The sequence below is a fragment of the Ictidomys tridecemlineatus genome, chromosome 13 (assembly GCF_052094955.1).
Source record: "Ictidomys tridecemlineatus isolate mIctTri1 chromosome 13, mIctTri1.hap1, whole genome shotgun sequence".
In the NCBI taxonomy this organism is placed as follows: Eukaryota; Metazoa; Chordata; class Mammalia; order Rodentia; family Sciuridae; genus Ictidomys; species Ictidomys tridecemlineatus.
Genome location: NC_135489.1, coordinates 24,457,721 through 24,478,971, shown reverse-complemented (window position 1 = coordinate 24,478,971; position 21,251 = coordinate 24,457,721). Strand labels below are relative to the sequence as shown.

The window sequence follows — 21,251 nt, the reverse complement described above, 5'->3', positions numbered from 1 at the left end:
TTTCCACGGAGATTAGGGAGGGGGAGAGATCAGGGAGGAGCAGAGAGAGAGGAAGAGAAAGAAACATGGCCATTTTAAAAATAAGTTGCGGTGGCCGAGCTGCAAGGGCTGTATTCAAAGTGTCCCACTGTTGCATCATACATGTCCCCTCTCTGGTGATTTGTTCTCATAAGCCTATTGTGGAGGAGAAACCTTCCCTTAACCCCGCATTCCCCTCCAGAAGCTACCTCCCTTCCATCTTCCTTTAAAGACAGGATTTTCAAAACAACAGTCTCCTCACCCACTGTCTCCCTAGATGACTTCTGCCCCGCCCGCCGTACCAACCAAGGGACCTTGACAGGTCCCTGTCAAGACTGACATACGAGTTGAGCATCCCATATTTGAAAATCCAAAATCCATAGTACTCCAAAATCCAAAACTTTTCAAGTGCCTACGTGACATTACGAATGGAAAATTCCATACTGTGAAACTTTTCCCCATGCACAGAATTACTAAAAATGTTGTATGAGGTTACCTTCGGCCTACAAGAAAGGTGTCCATGAAACATAAATGAATTTCGTGTTTAGACTTGGGACCCATCCCCAGGATATCTCATTATGAATATGTAAATACTCCAAAATCCAAAAAAGCAGCTGAAATCCAAAACACTTCTGGTCCCAGAATTTGGGATAAAAAATACTTCGCCCGTGTGAAGAACTCTGCAGGCCTCACCTCCACTGTCATAGTTCAAAAGCAGCTGAAGGTAGAATGTAAATGAATGACAAGGAGTGACTATTACAACAACAAAAAAAATTATATATTAATTTCATACAATTTTTATGTCACCAAATGTTATCCTTCTTTTGCATTTTTTTTAACCGTTCAAAAATATAAGAGTCATTTTTAGCTCCCTAGACCATGTGCCCGAACAAAAACCAGCCCACAGTGGAACTTGGGGCTTGGGCTGTCGGTGACTGACCCCTGATGTAGAGTGGGGTTCTCGGCCGAGGGCATTTGGCAATGTCTGAGGCATTTTACAGGTATCCAGTGGGAGGAGCTCAGGGGTGCTGTTGATATCCTCTCATGCACAGGAACTGCCCACAACTAAGAATTATGTCCCTTGTGATTGATGACATACATGTCACTCACACTGAGGGTGAGCCACTGTGGTCTAAATGACCTCACGGGGTCTCAAGGCCTTCAATGCCATCTTGTGCTAAGGACCCTTGCTTCTCCCTAGTTTAATCAAACTGCATAAAGTTTTTTTTTTTTCCTTTTTCCATCTTTTGCCTATTTCTTCCAGCCAGCTGGGGTCCAGGCAGGGTCCCTGGGCCAGACTGGTGTCATTCCCACTGCCTGGAATGCCCTCCCTCCCCTTCTCCACCACCCACTCTCGCTGCTCTGCAAAGGTCTCTTCTCCGGGAAGCCTTCCCTGAGCCTCTTCTCCCCACACAAGTGAAAAGAGTTGTGCCTGTCACGACAGCACCCTCGTCCCGTGTCACACGCAGCCCACTTAGTAACAAGAGCTCCCTGTGTGCCAGGTACTGTTCTGAACTCATCTCGGAGGTTATCTGGCTTCATCTTGCAGCAGCCCTCCTAGAAAGGTGATATTACCTTGCCCACATTGCAGATGAGGAAACTGAGACCCAGAGCAGTGACCCCTTTGTTGCACAATGTGACAAGTGGCTGACTGAGTCAGGGTGAGAATGGGGCAAGTCTCCTTTTACCACCTTGGTTCCAAGCACTGATCTGCTGAGGCAGCATTCACCTTCACTGCTGGACTGATGACCAGTAAGGACAGGATCCAAGCCTCTTGTTGAATGAATGAATGGGAAATGAACAACTGAATGAATGAAAAGCTGCTACTGTCCTTATGTGTGTTGAACCAGGACCTGCTAGACTCCAAGCCTCCTTGTTGTTGGGGACTGAGCCCCAGGAAATAGAGGTCCTTCTGGGTTGCCTTGCCCCCAGCCAGCGTAGCCCTTTTAAACCCAATCTTCAGCTCTTTTTTGAGAGAGATAGCTGGATTAGGCATGATGTAATCCCTGAGACTGGGGAGTCTGAGGCAGGAGGACCACGAGATCAAAGCTGGCCTCGGCAACTTAGCAAGGCCGTAAGCAACTTAGAGAGACTCTGTTTCAAAAAATAAAAAGGGCTGGAGATGTGGCTCTGTGGTCAATCCCCACCCCCACCCCCTCACCCCCGGAAAAAAAAAAAAAAGAAGAAGAAGGAAAGAAAAGAAAGAGCCAGCTGGATACAAGGTCCTGTGTGAGCAGCTTGATCTAGATAAGAGCTAGAGCTAGGTGGAACCAGAGAGTCCCCCTAGGGCTAGCAAGCCTCGTGCCAGGGGTGTCAGGGAGGAGCCTGGGGCAAGCTTCAAGGAGGAGAGGGAGGACATGGGAAGAGGAGGAGGAGGAGGAGGGGGAAGGGGAGGAGGAGGGTCTTGCAGTTGGTCTCAAAGGACCTGGGAGAAGGAGCCAGGGTGGGAAAGGGAGGCAGAGGAGGACAGAGGACAGGACAGTTCCACGGACCTGGGACCTGTGAACCGATGGGCTTGGCCGCCCAGGAGGTGTGGAAGAGGAGGGAGCCGAGTGTGGGGCCAGGGGGGAGTGGGCCACGGAGCAGGAATGCCAGGCTCAGCACTTGATCTCCTTGCAGCCGGTTAGCTGAACACAGAAAGAATGCAGGGGGAATACAAAATACTGACTCACATTCTCACTCACCCAAAAAGATCATCTCAATTTAGAAAGTGTGGCCCCATTATTAAGATGTATGTTCTGTTAAGGGTAAGGCTCTAAAACCAAACAAACTTCCAGGTGCCAATTAAAGACCCTCATCTCCAGGTCTCTTAGACTTGGCAGAGCCCTTACCAAATCCCTCCTGACATCCCCAAGCAGCCCCAGGCCCTTTGCTCAGCCCAGGCCTGTCTGCCCCTCTGTTGGGTGGCTGCCACTCGGAGCACAATGCTTATTATGCCTGTAGCCTATTATTCTGGGAACATCAACAGAGCTTACTTGTCCTGGGCCCAGCTGTCCCTGCCCAGTTGGTCCTTGGTTACTGCCTTATGCGCTAACCCACCACTGAACCAGCTGAGCTCCTTCACCCAAGGGACGGAGCTCTGGCCAGCTTCTGCACTGTGGCCTCACGCTCGCTCCAGCCCTGAAAGATGGCGCCTTTGCCTGGGAACCAATCTACTGCGGGCATTTATTCTTTTTCCTTTTGTCTTTTGTACCAGGAATTGAACCCAGGGGTGCTTAACCATTGAGCCACATCTCCAGCCCTTTTGATTTAGAGACAGGTCTCACTGAGTTGCTTAGGACCTCTCTAATTTGCTGAGGCTGGCTTTAAACTTGCCAACCTCCTGCCTCAGCCTCCGGAGACGCTGGGATTACACGCGTGGGTCACTGGGCCCGGCAGGCGTTTGTTCTTGTCAGTGCTGCCTGGGAGGAGGACACAGCTTAAGCCAGGGTGTCTTCAGAATTCCACACTTGGTGGCAGTAGAATGGGCTGGTATTTTACTTCTCCAGCTCCCCGAGGCCTCCCGACTTACACCTCCCAGTGGAGTCTGAGATTGGTCTCTGCCTCCTGCATCCTGGTGTTTAAGGAGCTTCTGCCCACGCTCAGGGAGAGGAGGGCTGGCACAGCCTGCAGACCCTCTTAGACCTCCTTCTGTGAGCAGGGTGGGGTGAGGGGCTCTCTGTGCTGCAGCGTCCTCGGGGTTACTTCTGGCTGCAGAGCGTCACCCCTCTGTCCACACTCGCTTCCCCGCCATCTTTTTTCTCATGAAATCAATCCATTCGGCTTTATGAGAGGAACCTCTTGCACCCCCAGGAGTGCCCTGACTCTCCTGAGCTGCCACCATACTTGGATGTATTGACCCAAGGGAGGACCCACGGAGCATGTGAAAGGAGGCCTGGGGCAGTACCCTCCAGGCCTGGGGACTTGGTGGCTGGACAGCAATGCAGTGGCCTCCAGGAAAGCTCACCCAGAGCAGGAGAGGTCAGTTTGCAAGTGCGGCCTGGCCTTGTGAGCTAGCTGGCCGGCTGGCTCCTGGCACTCAGCTAGACCTGTTAGGAAATCAGAGAGACGCTCTGTCCCTCTAGCAGGCGCCGCTCCTCGCTTGCCACTGCCCGCTCCTCTCGGGTGCTGACTCTGGAGCCAGGCTGGCGGCCGGGTGCCCCTGCCACAGGCCCAGTGCCCGCCCAGGAAGCCTACACTCTCGCTTGGCTAGTGTCCTCAGTCCCAGCCCGCTGATAAGGCCAGCCAGCTATCAGTGGCCATCTCAGGCAGGCTGGAGGGCAGGGGACGCTCAGGGAAGGATTCCAGACTGTTGCCTTCTTGCGTTGAGCTCCGTCGCCCTTATCTCCTTTCCTGCCAGGCCAGGGTCTCCTCGCTGCTCACACCAAAGAAAACCCCGCCCAAGCCCCAAACCCCTGCCCACTTGAAGTGGAAGGCCTGCCTCTGATGGCATTCGCTCCACCTGGCCCTGCAGAGGGGCCGGGGTGGGGAGGAGAGGACGTCCAGGGCGTGGGGCTGCCCTCGTGGCTGGTTTGGAAGCTCCTGGGCCTGTCAGTCAACGAGATGCTTCTTAGAGAAGAAACAACCAGGGACTGGGCAGAGGCCAACTGCAGGCCCTTGGGGTGGGCTGGAGGCCAGCAGAGGTTACTATGGGATGGTGTGGAGCAAAGGAGACGGCATGGCACAGCCCCTGCCCTGGGTGTCCTGCAGCCTGGGCTTCGTAGCATACAGAAATATGGGGACAATGGTGAGAATGTGGGTCTCCAAGAGGTCAACTGATGGCCCCGTTCATGAGGCTCTTCGCCCGCCGTTGGCTCTGAAGGCAGAAGCCCGGCCTTCCACTTCCCCAGGCTTGCCACTGTCCCTCAGAAGGGCACTGTAGCCCATGACGTCCAGACCCGCGGCTGGTGATGCCGCCTGGAGGCAGGGGCCTGGCCCAGTTGACCTCTCAAGGTCCTGTTCCAGCCCAGCAGTCACTGACTCTCCAGGCAAGTTGCTATGGGAACGGTAACCTTGAATTTCCTGGCTCTGGGGCTGTGAAAATCACAACCTGAACCTTCCGTTGATGTGGGTTTTTCGATTAATTTCCTGTTTGATTGTTTACTTTAGAGAGCGGAAAATGCCTTCGCAGGCCACTAGTTCCCTCTGCTGAGAGACTTGTTCACCCTCCCCTCAAAGCCAGCAAGGTCAAGTCCAGGCCTCAAGTGGGTGGAGATGGGGGGGCGGGAGCCCCTGCAGGGAGCAGGCCCTGCTGGGAGCAGAGGGCAGCCCAGGCCTCCCCCGCCCTGCCCTGGTCTTCTCCTCCCTGGCCAGGTCCCCGCCTGACTGGATATCCCTGAATTCCCACTCAGGCCCTATGGGGGAGCCTGCCCACCAGCCCAGCGCCCAGGCCTGGCCCCCAGACCCTGCCCCGACCCCAGGGAGCTGTGTACGTCCAGACAGACACAAACTGCAGTCATTCCTTCAGCAGTAGCAGGAGGAGCATGGTGGTCCTGGAAGCCCCCGGCTGGGCTGCGTGCAGGAGGCTGCTGTTCCACCGTCTCTCCTTCAACAGGGCCAGCAGAGAGCACTGGACACTAGGCCCAGTGCCCTAACTCCATCCTGGTCCTGCTCTATTCCTGGGAGCCAGGTGAGGAGAAGTCAGGTGTGGCCTGTGGCTTAGGTGTCCTGGTCTCCCGAAGGGACAGCCACCCCTCACCAGGGGCAGAGGCTCTTGGCAGCCTGCAGAGGCATCCTGCTCGACCCTCAGAGGAGGAACGCAGGAGCCCAGGAAGGGAAGCGCAATAGGAGGTGGACAGTGGGCTGTCGCTGGCTGGTCCGAGGGGGCTTGAGAGCGCTCTCAGCCTTCCAGAAGCCTCCCCTTGTCCAGGGGCCAGGGCAGGCCTGAGGACTGGGTGACAGGTGAAAGCCGGGCCTTCCTAGGAGGACCAGATGCGCACTCACCCGCCTCCCTGCCTCTCTGCTCAGCCTCATTCTGTGACTCCCTGGGAGGCAGAATAAGCCACTTTGATTCTGAAGCCAGACCAGAGCTGGGTTCCGACTGTGTCTTCTCCTGGGGAAGTAAGTTTGCTCCGAGCCTCAGCTCTGGCCGCTCTAGCAGGAAGACGGTTCTGTGGTGTCTAGCTCAGAGGGTCCGGTGTAGGATCAAATGGGCTTTTAAATATACACAAAGCCCTAGATCAAGCACCAAAGGTGAAAACCAGATGAAAACGAGGAGCCCAAAGGTGGTGGGAAGGGGACAGCCCAGAGCTGCCCTAGGTGTCTTGTGTCCACCTGAGAGGGGATGTGGGGAGAGTGGGGCAGTGAGCACACAAGCCCAGTGGGCAGTAGGAGCTTCTAGAAGGCACTAGAGGAGAGGAGATGTTGACTGCAGACACAGCTGACTTCCCTGCATTTCACGCCCAACCCCCAGGTGCTGGGAATTGAGGGCCCCGGGGCCTTTGAACAGAATTCCCCTCCCATCTGGGACACTGACCCGGAGCACAGCCCCCAAAGGAGCCACTGGAGCAGTAGGCCCTGCCTCTGGCTCCAGTGTCTGCAGAAGGAGTCAGCGTGTGCTCTGAGGCCCAGATTACGTTTCCACTCCCTCGGGCCAGCTGTGGGATGAAGTATTCCCCCATGTGACATTTACTGCCGCCACTTTGTACAGGGCAGTTTGCAAGCTCTGCAGGAAGGAGGCTAATTATTCCCTCTGGGGCGCCCGGTCCGCAGTTAGGGTGCCTGCCCGCCTGCACAGGAGGCTGGCAGCCAGGCCGCAGGGCACAGGCCCGGACCACAGTCCAGGTCAGGATCCTGCCTTTCCCTGGCATCTGAGCCCAGCCACTGTACCAGGACTCCCGTTAGACGAGCGGGAACGTGACAGGTGGAGGGTCTCTGCGATGCAGGCGGGCTCAGAGCAAGGATGACCAGAAGTGAACTTGAGACGAGACACAGTCTGAACCCAGGTCTGGTCTGGCTTCAACGTCAAGTGAACATGGGCAGCCTGAGCTTTTCCTGGAGCACCTATGTCCACAGTCCCCGGCCCCTGCTCCCATCTCAGAGGGGCGACGTCCCTGCTCTTATCTCAGGTTGATCCGTGCCCTTGGTCCTGCCCTCTCCTGGCTCTGCCCTTGCTCCTTCACTGAGCACCTCAGCAGGCCTCAGCCTCTCTTGCCTGTGTGAGCACCCCCACGGACCCTGTGGAAGCCTCTCTCTTCCTCTTGGCATCTACCCTGTCCTTCCACTGGCAAGCTAGGGAGGGAGGGAGGGAGGAGAAAAGAGAGACCAAAAGGAAAAGAAAGCAAAGGTGTTTCTCTTGCCTGCCCTCTGACCCCTGCCATGCTCTGAAGTCATCAGGACAAAGGTTGCCCTCCCTCTTCTCATCACCCCATCCAGGGGACTTTGGTCCTTGTTCATCTCACTTGACCTCACAGAGCGTTTGCCGCTGTTGGCCTAGTACTTCCTGCAGCTCTCTTGGCTTCCATGATGTCACTTCCTGCTGCTGGGCTGCGCTCTCTGACCATCCTTCTCCTCTAGGGCTTTCTCCTCTCACCCTTGAGGTGTTTTGTGGTTTTCAGGGTTGCACCCCCGCCCTCCCCTCTTTCATCCCATGTGTTCTGCCAGTCAGCTCATTCACACCCTTGGCTTCCCTGACCCTGGGCACAGAGGACCTCAGATGACCACTCTCCCACTGATCATCCCCCCTGATCATCCCCAAGGACCAGGATTGCCAGCGCTGATCCCATCGCCTTCCCAGTACCTGGATGGCATCCCCAGGCATCCAGCTGACCAGCCCCCAGGCCAGGGTGGCCTGGCTGCTGCACTCTGCCTGCTTCCTTGGTCTCACGCCTGCCTTCACCACGTTCCTCCTCTGTGCCTGCCTCAGCTCAGGCCACCGGGATTTCACAAGCCCTTTCCCAACTCCGCTTTATCCTCCACTCTGTATAAAACAGGATCTTTTTTGTTTGGTTGATTTGGGGGTTTTCCCTCCATTTTCCCTTGTCTTTCCCTTTTTAAAATTATTGCATTATGATTATACATATTCGTGGAATTTGTTGTTACGCCTTTGCATGTACTTGCAATATAATCTGGTCAATTTCATTCTCCAGTTCCTCCCTTCCACTGACCTCCTTTCTCTATTCTACTGGTTCCCCAAGAAAGGTTTTTTTTTTTTTTTTCCTCTTGGTGCTGGAGATCAAATCCAAGTCCTCACGTGTGCAAGGTAAGCACCTTAGCACTGAGTCACATCCGCAGCCCAAGGAAAGGTCTTTTCTCAAGTGCAAATGTTATCATATTGCTGTCCAGGTTAAAATCATTCCACGATTCTCTAGTCCCTTGGGATAAAATCCAAAGGTCAGGCCCAATGGCACACATTTGTAATCCCAGCTAGTCAGGAGGCTGAATTGCAAGTTCAAGACCAGTCTGGACAATTTAGTGAGAAACTGTCTCAAAATAATAAAAAGGGCTGGGGATGGGCTCAGTGGTAGAACACTTTTCTAGCATGTGTGAGGCCCTGGGTTTAATTCCCAGTACTAGGGGGAAAAAAAAAAAAAAACAACCAAACTCATTAGCCTGGCATGTAGAGCCATTCAGGATGTGGCCCTTGCCTTCTTTATCATCATATTCTTCCCCTTCCCTCACCCAGGACCATGTATTTTAGGAACCTTGAAGTACTTGTGCACTAAAGCACTGTGCTTTCTCACATTTTTAGCTTATGCACATATTCCTGGAGTGTTCCCCCCACATTCTATCCCACGCTCCAACCCCATATGCCTAACAAAAACCTCTGGATTTCCCCCTACAAACTGTAAATTATAAGTCTTATTCTTGTTGTCCCTGTACTTACACCACGTTTAGCACATGGTAGATATTCCATAAATGTTGTTGAAAGGATAGGTATGTGGGTGGAGTGATGGATGGATGGATAGATGGATGGATGGACAGATGGATGAGTAGGTGAGTGGGTGGATGGATGGATGGGCAGACAGATGGGTGAGTGCATAGATGGATAAAAGAATGGCTGTATGGGTGGGTAGGTAAATGGTCACCAACACAGACATAGAATAGATAAAATGAATTCAATTTTGTGAAGACCCAGGTGATTATTGTCAATGGAATTAAGAATTATGAGCTCTAACCAGCAAAATAAGGTTTAGCTAATCTGGGAGAAATTAAAATCAGTGTCTAAGGAAGAGGATGCTGACCAAGGACTCTTGAGCTCCTTCTAGATCTGCTCAGACGCGCTGTCTGTCTGGCTTGTGCAAGAGACTTAACTACGGAGCCTTGGTTTCTCTGTTGATTCAGTAGAGATAATAATGCCTGTGGCCTTTGCCTGTCTCCACAAGAGTGTCACGAGGGTAAACAGGATGGTGCATACAAAGTGTGTTGAGATCTGCGGGGAAGATCTATGTCTATAAAGGTAGAGATGTAATAGTGGTAATAACACCTTGCATTTGAATCAGGTTTTGCACTTTTCAAAGCTCTTTCACATACATTATCTCCCTTGACTCTCCAAACAATTCTAGGCAAGAATTATCCCCCTTCTCAGGTGGGGACACTGAGGTGCAGTGTGAGTGAATGTCGCACCCAGGGTTACTCCTGGTGAGTGGCGACGGGCCTTCTGACTCCAAGCCTGCTGCACATTTTCGATGATGACCTTTCTTGGGAAGATTATCTACTTCCCTGCTTCCCTGGACAAAGAACCAGGCATCACTGACCCTATTCTTGAAGGCTCAAGGTCATTACCATGAGCATGAGTTCCTGTGCCGACCTGTAGGCTGGCTGCAGAGGCAGGTTTGGGGCAATAGACATGCAGGGCAAATGGGCCCTGGCTGCCTGATGGCCCTCCTGAGACACAGGTGTCCCTGTGCAGTCCCTGCCCCAGCGTGCACCAGCTCCGTCCCCTCTGTTCTTCCTCCCTCCTTCCTCTCCACTCTTTGTGCCCCTCACTCTGGCTTCTGCCCTCTCCCCCTCTCTGTTCTCCCTTTTTCTCTCTGCTCTGGACTCTGACTTCTTCCACACCTTCAGCCTGCCCGGCCAAGCCCTGACCCCTCTCTCCACCCAGAGGTCCATCAGAGCACTCTGGTGGGCTTTCTTCTCCAGCACAGTAGCCAACCCCAGGCGCTCTCTCACCTACCTGCTCCTGCCCCTTCTTTCCTTGCCCCAGCCCACCTGCGGGAGGCTCCTGGGGGCAGGATCCAAGCTGAGCTTTTGATGCAGAGCCTTAGGCAGCCTGTTCTACCAGGGCCACAGAATGTGCTGTTGGTGAGCTGGGTGGTCAGGAAGAGCCGGCCAGCAGGCCTGGGGATGACCCCCTTCACTGGTAGGGCCGGGAGTGGGGATCTCCAGCGCCCGTCCCTGTCTGTGCAGTAAGGAGCCCATGGGTCCTTCCATCAGCACCCTCTTTCCCTTCTTGTCAGGTGGCCTCCCGAATAGGCAGCCTGGTTCCATCCTGGGCACGCCTTGGGCAGTGTGCCCGGGCCCCATAGCCCTTCCCTGGGGACTCTGGATGCTCTTTCTCCCTAGTTGATGTGGGGCCTCCCACAGCCCAACGAGATCACCTTGGCTTCTCCCCGAGGGAGGATATGATGGGTGTGCCCACAACAAGTCTCCGGCAGAGACAATAGGACAGGAATGCATTCGCTTCCGAACAAACACTGTGTGGGCTCGCACAATTGCCTTGGATTCTCATCCAAGAAACACACTTCGCTGCGCGAGGGCGCGGGAGGCTTGCCTGCCCCAGCCCGCCCCCATCCCTCTCTGTGCCAGATACTCGGATGAGGGGGCTTCCTCCTCCACCCCATGCCTTGGGGCCCCCAGGGTGGGCAGCCTTGGTCCTCCCCCTCTTCTGAAGCCCCTCTTCTGAAGGGTGGTGGTACTGGGGACTGAACCCAGGGATGCTTTACGTCTGACCTACACCAGACGTAAGGTCTTTTTAATTTTGTATTTGGAGACAGAGTCTCGTCACTGAGTTGCTTTGAAGTGGCAATCCTCCTGCCTTAAACTCTCCAAGTCGCTGGGATTACAAGTGGGTCTTACCACACCCACTAGCTTTTTTTTAATAACCATTTTCTTGATGGTGGTAAAGCACAAAATTGTACCATTTTAACCACTTTCAAGTAGGTATTTCTATGGCGTTAAGTCCATGGAACATTGTCATGCAACCATTTCTACCATCCATCTCCAAAATTCTCTCATCTTCCCCTAACACCAATGCCCCCGTCCCCTCCCCAGCTTCCTGGCAGCCACCAGCGACTTTCTAGTTCTATGAACTTGACTCTTCTGAACCTCATGTAAGTGGAGGCATTCAGCCATTTGTTGTCCCTCTGTGCCTGGCTTCTTTCATTCAGCGTGCTGTCATGAAGTTTCATTGCAAGTGGTGGCATGTCAGGTGTCCTTCCCTTTTAAGGCTGAATAACACTCTACCGTGTGGACACACCGCTTGTTTCTTCATTCACCCATCCGCCAACGCTCGGGAGCTCCACTTTGGGGCTATGATCAATAATGCATCTGTGAGCATTAAGATGCCAGTACAATGTCTGTTCAAGAAGCCACTTTCTTCTTTTTCTCCAGTGCTGGGGATGGAACCCAGGGCCTTGTGCATGCTAAGCAAGTGCTCCGCCCCTGGCCACACCCCGGCCGCAAGAGGCCACTTTTTGGGACCAGTGTTTGAGTTAAAGCGATCGCCTCCTGAAGATCTCAAGGAGAGCATTCATAAACGAGAGAGCTATTGGTCCCCTCGACACACCAACAGGGGTTCACTTAGGAAAAGAAATGGGACCCAGAACAGGAAGTTTGGACCAGAATGGATGAGAGGAAAGGTCCTGCCGTTGGGATGATGGCCACAAAGGGCAAGTCCAGTAGAGAGTCCTGGGAAGCCACTGATGTGCCAGAAGCTGTTGAACCTAAGGGGTCCTGGGGAGGGAGCCCCTGTGGCTCTGGGTCCGGTTCCCTGGGTGAGGCAGGTTGGCCTCTTGTTTTACCAAATAGCGGCCAGTGGGGATTCCTGGTGCGCACCCAGGGTCAGCAAAGTTCCCTTGGGGGTCAGAGGAGGAGGCTGGAGAAGCCACACTCCCATCAGCCCTGGGGTCTGAGAATCCACTCTCGAGAGGTGGCATTGAGTGGCCACATCTGCTTTGGAGGGGAAGGCAAGGCCTGGTCGGCAGCCACAGGCTCCCTTCACGAAATCTCTGCATTCCAGCGTCTGTGGAGTCTAAGGAAAAATAAAAAACCCCCAGCACTCCTGACTTCCTTGAGAGAGCCCAGCAGGGCCGAGCACACCGTGTGGTTTTTGGCTTCATTCGGACTTTCCCAAACAACCAAGGAAGAGATAAGGGTGGAGCCGAGGACCTGCCCACAGCGCCACTTGAGAGTCATAAGCAGGCTGTCCCCTGCCCTGGCAGTCAGGGACCCAGAGCCCTGCCCAGGGAGGGAGCAGGGCAGCAGCCCCAGAAGCATGCCTGAGGGGACTTTGGCATTGCAGAGGGGACATGATGCAGTCATAAAGAAGAGGGGAAGAGAAGAGAATGAATAAGAGGAATATGGGACACAGAGGAGCCTCTTCAGTCAAGTCACAAGGAGCACAAGGCCACAGGCCACAGGCCCCGGGCAATAGCAGAAGCGAGGAGCCAGACACTGGCTCATCCGGGCAGAGCTCTTGGCTGGCAGAACTTTGAGGCTGCTTGAGGCTCTCCGGGCAGCACTGACAGAAGCCCGAAGGGCCCATTTCCAGGAGAGACCACCACATTTGACTCTGTTGACTGCTTGTCCAGCTCTGGCTCTTTGAGGAATTTCCCATCATGCTCCTTCACTTGTTCCTACACCTCAGCATCTGGCAGGCCCCCGGGGAGGTAGGAGACCCCTAAGAGACTCCTCTCAGGACAGCCCAGGGGCACCTCCCCTCACCCTGAGAGGCCCAGGTTGAGTAGCCTCCATCTGTCCCCCGTCCCCAGGCACATCCTGAGCCCACCTTCCCACCTTCCCGCCAGCCCCAGGTTCTCCCCCTCTCCCCCAGCCGCCACCACCCACTCTGTGTCAAGAGTTCCCTCTCCCAGATACCTCACCTTCCCCCTTTTTTGTGATTTTTACCATTTTAAGAACTTTTCTCCTTCTAGGCACCAGAGGACCCATGTAAGGGAAGTTGCCCACAGCAGGCAGTTCCCGGGACCCACAGAGTTCACCCTGGGCCATGCCTTCCCTGGGGAGGACGTGGGGCCAGGGACACCTTTCCCTCCAGCCCCACCCCTGACAGTCGCAGGACCCCCTTCCCACGGGGCCTTGGGACCTGCCCCTGGCGGAGAGGACGAGGTGGGTGCTGGCCCAGGTGACTCAGGGAGCACAGCTGAATTGGGAGCCCCACTCCTGACTTCCAGAACCCGCTTCCTGGGCTTCACTCTGGCCTCCTGAGTCCTCCAGATAAGGGAGACCCTTCCCGGGTGGCCCCTGAGCTGCCCCCAGGCACTGGCCAGTTGGAGCCTCCCTGAAGGATCTGCAGCCCTGGGTCTGGAGACAAGAAATTCCAGAAGCAGACAGCAGTGTGGAGGGCAGGGACAGCCGAGTGCGGTGGCCTAGTCCTCTGTGCAGATATATCGTGGACAGCCAAGTTACCTTCTGCCTTTTGCTCTAACAATAGTGCAGCAAATAGTGTGTGTGGGGTGGGGGGGAGGGGGGTGGTTCATATGGCACGTGTGGGGAACGTGTGCAAAAGAAATTCCTAGAAGTACTATCACTGGGTCAGAAGATGTGAACACATGGGACATTAATAATTGTCACCAAGTTGCCAGCTATGAAGCTCTACCAGCTCGTATCTCCACATCCATGGAGTGTTTGGGCGAGGGAGGTGTATGGGGTGACAGTACCCATGTCCCCCTGAGGTTCACCATTCCCAGGACGGTGCCTTGCAGACCTTCTGCTTACAGGGCTCTTTCCATCCCTCTTGCAGCTCTGGAAGCTGGGTGGGTCATCTCCCTGCCTCCCAGAGTGTTTGCTAGCAGCTATTTACCACGTGCTTACAGTGCACCGGGCACAGTGCCGAGTTCTGGGACAGCAGTGGCCAACAAAGGCCCTGCCCTGGTGGAGCTTCCCTTCTCGTGGAGGGAGCCAGCAGGCAGACAAGTGTCCCGGGAGGAAGTGGGGAGGATGCTCTGAGGCTGGGGGAAGACCCCGCTGAGCCCTGAAAAGGGAGGGGGAGTCAAGTCTGTGGTTGTGGCGTGGCTGAGAATTCCTGGGGACCGAGTGTGAAGTCCAGAGCTGGAGATGTGGACATGCTACAAATGGAGGCACTCTGGAAATATTACTTTAAGTGGAAGAAGCCAATCACAGAAGACCACAAATTGTATGATTTCATTCATGGGAAATATCCAGCATAGGCAAATCCAGAGACACAGAAAGTAGATTAGGAGTTATCAAGGGCTGGAATGGGGTGGGAATGGGGAATGACTGACTACTAATGGGTACAGATTTCTTTTGGGAATGGTTAAAATATTCTGGAATTAAATAGTGGTGGGAGTTGCATAACTCTTGACATCCTAAAACCCACAGAAATATTGCTTTTAAATGATGATTTTTAGCCGGGCATGGTGGCACACGCCTATAATCCCAGCTGCTTTGGAGGCTGAGGCAGGAGGATCCCAAGTTCAAAGCCAGCCCCGGCAACTTAGCAAGGCCCTAAGCAACTCAGTAAGACCCTGTCTCTAAATAAAATATGAAATGGGGCTGGGGATGTGACTCCATGGTTGAGTGCCCCTGAGTTCAATCCCTGGCATCCCACCTCAAAATGGTGAATTTTGTGTTAAATGAATCATACCTAAATTTCAAATGAGAAGGATTGAGAGAAAGAGCCAAACAGGTAGAGGGAACCCTGGCCAGGGGCGTGGCCAGGCTGGGCACTGAGCAGCCTGGCTGTGGCCTGGGTTTCTCTGGTAAGTGCCTGCAGCCTTGATTGTCCGCATGGGCCATGTCGGGCCAGTGGAGGAGAGGTTTGATTGCTGGGCGTCCTCCGTGGCCAGGGCCCAGAGCTTCTGACCCAGCAGCTAAGCTTCCTCGCACACAGGGGAGTCGCTGATTGGACATCCGTAAGCTAATTTTATTTCCCTGAGAATTTCCACTGCCCAGCTGTTAACTGAATGATCCCAGCACACTGGCTGTCCTCTCTGTGAGGGCCGCTCCTCACGGCATCCTGCCCTGCCCCGGGCTCTCTACTACATGGTGACCGCTTCCTCCACCGGCTTGAAGCCCAGCAAAGAAGTCACTGCTCCCCGGTCCCCTCTTCTTTCTGCCTTCTGACTTTCATGAGCGCGCACTCCAGCCCGGCCCTTAGAGATACCGTCACCATTGACATCAGGACCAGCTCTGGATTGAGCAGGGCAGGGCAGCCAGTGTGCCCCCTGAGTGGTCTCCCCTCTGCTGTCTCCTCTCAGCTCCTGCAATCTCAGGACGTGAAGGAAGACGCGGTCCTCTGCTGCTCTATGGAGGTAAGCAGTGCGGCCCCACCGCACACCGCAGCTGGGGCGGGGACACAGGGTCCCGGGTGCATCCACTAGCCCAGGGGAAATGCTTTGCTGGGCAGGGCTGATGGGGGTGACCTCGTGAGTGAGCATGGACTTTCTGCACCCAAGGTTGTCACCCTGAGCCACATGAGTGCTGATGGTGAGAGCAGCCCGCTGCAGGCAGGAGCCCGGTTCTCTAGGGGGGCCAGCACCCTGCTCCCATGACCACCTTCCTCGATTCAGGCATGCCACACCGATGACTTAAGGAACTCCACACCACTCCCTTTGCATTGGCAGCTCGGGCAGGGGGGGGTGCCTTGTGCTTAAATCCCCCATATTGGCTCTGCCACCTTGGGAGTCGCCACTCCCTGTGTGGCCACTGCGCACTGAAACACTCCCTGTGGGACCTTCCTTTGGAGCCTGGCTCTGATCCCATCCCTGGGGTGGATCTTGGCCTTCTGCAAAAAGCCCAGAGTCGCTCAGAGTGGAGCACGGGAGGAGGGGGCTTCCAGGGCGAGGACCCAGCCTGGCAGCAGCACTAATGAGCACACACACCTCTCAGGAGACAGAGGTGCCCGGAGCCTGGACCGTCCAGGGGGCAGTTCATTTGTTGAGTCCCAGATGGTGCCTGCAGAGACTGGGGAGAGAAGGCGGGTCCTTACCTCAGACGGCTCCCGGGCTGGTTGGGGATAGACACACACCGTGGGTGGACGAGGTGTGAGCACCCAGCACACACCCTGAACAACCCAGGGAGTCGATGGCGGGGTGCGGAGGTCAAGGGTGGCTCTGTGAGGGAGGCAGAGCCTTGACCATGGAGGTTCAAAGCCGCGTTGGGGGCAGCGATGGGGACAGAGATCAGAGGCGGCTGCTTTTCAAGATTGTAGGGCTCCCAGGATCCTCCAGCTGGCCGTCCACCCCAGTTCATATTTCTCTCCCCTTTGCCACAAGTGTAGGCAGAGAGCGGTTCTGGAGCTGGGCGGTGGGATAGGGCAGGAGAGAAGGGGAAAGAGAGAAATGGGAGGCTACTCACTCTCGGGTTCCAGTGGACACATGCAGCTAAGAATGACTGAGCTTTTTTCCAAAGAGACACCAAGTGGATCTGAACACTCTGCCACCTGGTCACCCAAGGGATCAGGTCACGGGGCCACTCGAAGCTATGGCTGCAGTCAGGGAAGGCTGTAGGAGGGGAGGTTCTTAGGTGAGGCGGGAAAGAGGTGCTCTGGAAACTGCTCTCCGGCCTGGCAGAGAGTTCTGGTTCCTCTCGTGCCTGCTGCAGGCGGTGTTCAATGTGAGGGCTCCTGTTTGGAGAGCTCCCAGTTCCACCTGGGCGTGCACGTCCCTAAGACTCTCCAGCTATTTCTTGTCCCTACCCCCAGCCCACCTAACCAAGGCCAGGGGACACGAGGGGTCCCAAACCCTGCCCTAAGTGACACTTCTGTGCCCACAGCTGCAGAGTACAGGCCGGCTGCTGGAGGAACAGCTGCCCGAGATGATGACGGAGCTCCTGGCCAGCGCCCGAGACAAGATGCTGTGCCCCTCGGAGTCCATGCTGACGCGGTCACTGCTCCTAGAGGTCATCGAGCTCCATGCCAACAGCTGGAACCCTCTGACACCCCCCATCACACAGTACTACAACAGAACCATCCAGAAACTGACAGCCTGACAGCCGGGGGGCCTGGCGGGCAGCCCACGGGCAGCTGGGGCCCTGGCGCACAGGGCCAGATGGACAGGCGGGAGGACAGGGGTGGCCCTGGCGGGAGAAAGAAATGGGCAGGAAGGCAGGCAGAGTCGGTGGCCAGTCTGGAGCCAGCAGGGGAAGGGATCAGATCCCTGAGAGGAGCGTCCCCTCCCTCCCAGGTCCCCCGCCCCACCCCGAGCATGCCATGGCTCACACCAATCAGGGAAGCATGTGTCTTTTTCCTGGTGGCCCTGGCCCTCGCCCATCCTCTCTCCTGCCCCTCCCACCCCCTGCCACTCCACCCATACCCCCCCCAGCCTTTTGGCGGGTCTGTCCCTGCCGCTGCTCAAGAGCCTCCAGCAGCCTCGCACACCAGGACACCGCGTGGGTCAGAAAGGACCTCCGAAGGCTGAAAAAGTGGGTCGAGTCAGGCTCGCATTGTTCCCGCGTGCTGTCAGCCGCAGTCGCCAACTGGCAGCAGGGACGTGTAGCAGATGTCCGGGAAGACAAAGGCAGGCACCGTCCCCACCAGCCGCCCGTCACCGCGGGCCTTTGTCAGCCTGGCCGAGCTGGGGGCGGCACTTTTCTCTAACCTTCACGCTCCACCCTCCCGACTCGGGGTTCCCCAGGCCGAGGGGGTCGGTCGGCAGCAGGAGGGAGCTGGAGCCCGCAGCTCAGCTTGCACCCTTTTATTTTATTGTGTTTTATTTTTCAAAAGTCAGTTGCTTTGAAGTCTCTCCTCTCAATGAAAAAGCCCTCGATGTGATCACACAGTCAGCCCGCGAGGACCCCCTGATTAGCTGGAGATCAAACCTGGCCCCCTCTGGAAGGGTTCTAGCCACAAACAGCTTGCCAGTAGCCAATTAGGGTAATTGGAAACTTCTGCCCCGGCGGGGGTCCCGCTGGAATCCTCTGTTCCTCGGCCCCTGGCCTGCAGCCCCTGTGCCGTCTCTCTCAAAGGGCTGATGCTGTCGCCCCTGGACTCAGTGAGACCCAGTCCTGGCCTGGGGCAGGGGCGGGGGCAGGACTAAAACCAAAACGCACCGTTGTCCCAGGCTCATCCTGGGGGGAACAGGGAGCTGGGGGCTGCCTGGCTCTCCAGGACTTGGAAGGGTGGCTCGTGGGCTAGATGGCTGCCCCAGCCTCCGCCCCAGAAAGACCCAGAAGCCCAGCCCTCCAGGGTCTTGGGAAGGGGAGAATTCATCCAGTCAGGACAGGGACAGTCAGGTGACTGTCCCGGAAACAAGGCTGGGGTTTCTTGGAAGTCCCTCCATCCAGAGGAACGGCTTCCATCCTTGATGGCTAGAGAGGAGGACGAGGTGGTCTCTGGGGTATGGAGCCCATGTTTTGATAAGGCCCCAGGAGATGCCAGCAGAGCCCAGCAGCCTCCGGACGTGCTCCTGGGTGGAGGCTGGGCAAGGCCTAGGTCAGACTGGAGGCTCTTTCTGGCCTCCTGGTTCAAATCAGATCGAGTGGGAAGGGAAGGGTGGGGGAGGTTTCTCCTGACTGTTCCTGAGGCCAGGGAGGCGGACAGGGTGGGTCCAAGAAGTTCCCCAGTCCCCCCCCCCAACAAGTTATGGGGGACACAGGTTTTCTCTGCCAAGAGGCTCGTGCTCCCCTGGCCCTGGCCCCTGCCCTCTTCCTCCGCCCCTCCTTCCCAGGCTGCCTACTGCCCGGGGTCCTTCCCCAGCCCTGAGGCCCAGGGACCTCAGAAGCCCCACCAGAGGCTTGAGGGAAGAGCCAGGCTGATTTGGGGTAGAGCTCAGCTGGTAGAGTGCTTGCTTCGCCTGCATAGGCCCTGGGTTCAGTCCCCAGCACCACACACACACACAAAAAGAAATACAGAACCATATAAATGATTTGGGGATGCTCAGAGAGGGCACCAGGGCACTCATGCTCCCCGGAGCGGGAAGTCTGGCAGCCTCAGCCCGGCAAGCTACTCTCCTGCAGCGGCGGAGAGCCCACGTGTGCTGAGATGGCTTCCCTCAGGTGTGTGTGTGGTGCGTGTGTGTGTGTGTGTGTGTGTGTGTGTGTGTGTGTGTGTGTGTCTGCTGAGAATGAAGCAGGGTCCCCGAGAGGCCGGGAGTGGGGGCCTAGGTCCAGTGGAAGCAGGTCCACCCCTCCCTGGGCTCCCGGAGCAGCTCTTCCTGAAGGAGGCTCCCAGACACTGTGGCGGGGCCTCAGAGACAGGCGCCCTGGGTCTCATGCGCGTCCCTCGGAACGGCCTGTCGGGGCCTCGCCTCAGAGCCAGCCCCTTCTTGCCCGCGAGGAGCAGTGTGAAGAAGTGCGATATAAATATGTATACATATATAAATATATTTTTAATTACGTGTCGTGTCACGGTGGCTCTAGACAAACCGTTTGCCTAGTTTATTCCATGGCTTGAGAGCGCTTCCTGGCCAATCTGTAACACTTTGGGCTGATTTTCTAAATGCAGGTTGCTGCTACTTTTTCAGACATAGAAGGAAAACATTTTTAAATTTTTTTTTTTTTTTTAAAGAAACAACAGCAAAGCCCAAAACGTCAGAGTCTGGGCAGCTTCCCACGGGAGACTACTCAGACAGGGACAGGGGACAGAAGCGGGTGCCCCACAGCGCCCTGCCCCTCCCCAGGCCAGCGGCCCCTCTACTACAAGAGGAAGGTCACCTCCAGCTGGCCTCTGAGTGTCTGACGGGAGGGAGGACTGGCCACTGCGTGTCCGTGGCCTGTGCTGCTCCCCTGTTGCCCGCGATTCTTGGCGCTCGGAGGAGGCCCGGGTACAGCCATCTGATGTCGGTCCTCGTCTCCGCCCCGCCTGTCAGGATGAGTTAGTCACCGTGTTCCTCTCGGGCGGCCTGCTTGCCACCCTCCTGCTGCCCACGGCCTGGTGGCTTTGCCTGAGCTCTGGGACGGCAACCCCAAGAGGGCTCCCAACCTCCCCTGGACGAGGCCGCCAGCCTCGCGCTGTCCTCCCTGGGGAAGAACATGCACCCCCAAACCCAGTTTGTCGTCTGTCCTTCCTTAACCAGTCTGTAAACCTTCACAGTTTGGGGATCGTCCTGTCCATCTGTGTAAATGTAAATGTTGACGCAGTCGGTATTTATTCTCATTTTTATTTTATTTTATTTTCTCTGCGGGGCGGAGGGGGAGGGACTGCACCGAGGCTCCCGCCCCAGGCAGCTGAAGGGGCGGGGCCCAGACAGCCCGGGCTGCCAGCAGGAGCTGCCCCCTGGGGCCACCCCAGACAGTGGCCTGAGGAAGCCCAGTCCCAGGCTGTTATCTGGCATCAGAAGCGACCAGCGTTCCTTGTCCCACACGCGCTTGGCCTGGCCTTGGTGTGGCGTCCCTCAGCTGCTGGGCACTCTGTTGGGAAATCTCTGACGGGGCCTTTGAAGATGCAGATCAGAGCAAAAACAGCTCTGCTCGGGACACGGGACACTAGCCCAGAAGGCTGGCCACCTCACCTGAGCCCGCTGGGGGCCCACCGCAGGACCTACCTCCCCAGGCGGAGCAGGGCCTGGGGCCTCCGGCCAGAGCTGCAGCGGAAACCTGCCTGCGCCCGCCCACCTCCATCTGTATGTCCTGCTTTTCAGCTGAACCCAAGCTACCAGTGGGTTTAAAAAAAAATAAACAATACCAAACGCCCCAAATGCCCTGAATCTGTGCTCTTTGTAAGTTCAGCAGCCGCTCCCAAAGGTCCAGGCAGCAGGAAGAGCAAGGCTGGCTCCAGGGCCGGGGGCCGGGTGGCAGCAACTTCTGCCCCCAGAGCTGGGCACTGTACGAGTGGGAGCGCTCCCTGGAGGTGGGGCTCCCCCATTCCAGCTTTGACTCCTCAAACCTGCCCAGGGGAAGGCCCCCACGGCATTTGGCAATGACTCCTCTTAAGAACCTGAGACTCGCGCCTCACAGCTTCCAAGAGGCCAGCACCAGCTGGTCAAATAAGTCCTCATCCAAGGGTCCTAGAAAGATTCTGATCCCCTGATGACATGTCCCTCGGTTTGCACAGTCCCCCCCTGACAAAGCAGTGGGGACCCTGCCCGTGGTCACAGCTCCCGTGGGTTCTTTCTGGCGGGGACCTGCCAGTCTTACCGCGCCTCTGGTGGTGATTACAGCATCTGCCCCTTGGTCTTCCC

General features: G+C 56.1%; 1 protein-coding gene across 8 annotated transcripts in view; it reads left to right on the top strand.

Moving 5' to 3' along the window:
- The window catches only part of Ctif (cap binding complex dependent translation initiation factor), a 265,733-nt gene extending 244,965 nt beyond the window's left edge, over positions 1–20,768 (top strand). For all 8 annotated transcript variants that reach the window (XM_013357600.4, XM_013357599.4, XM_078030064.1 and 5 more), the window contains 2 exons: positions 15,393–15,446; positions 16,909–20,768. In XM_013357600.4, the coding sequence (XP_013213054.1) occupies positions 15,393–15,446; positions 16,909–17,124 (270 nt within the window). In that variant the 3' untranslated portion in view covers positions 17,125–20,768. The remainder of the gene's footprint in view (positions 1–15,392; positions 15,447–16,908) is intronic.
- The last annotated feature ends 483 nt before the right edge of the window (positions 20,769–21,251 follow it).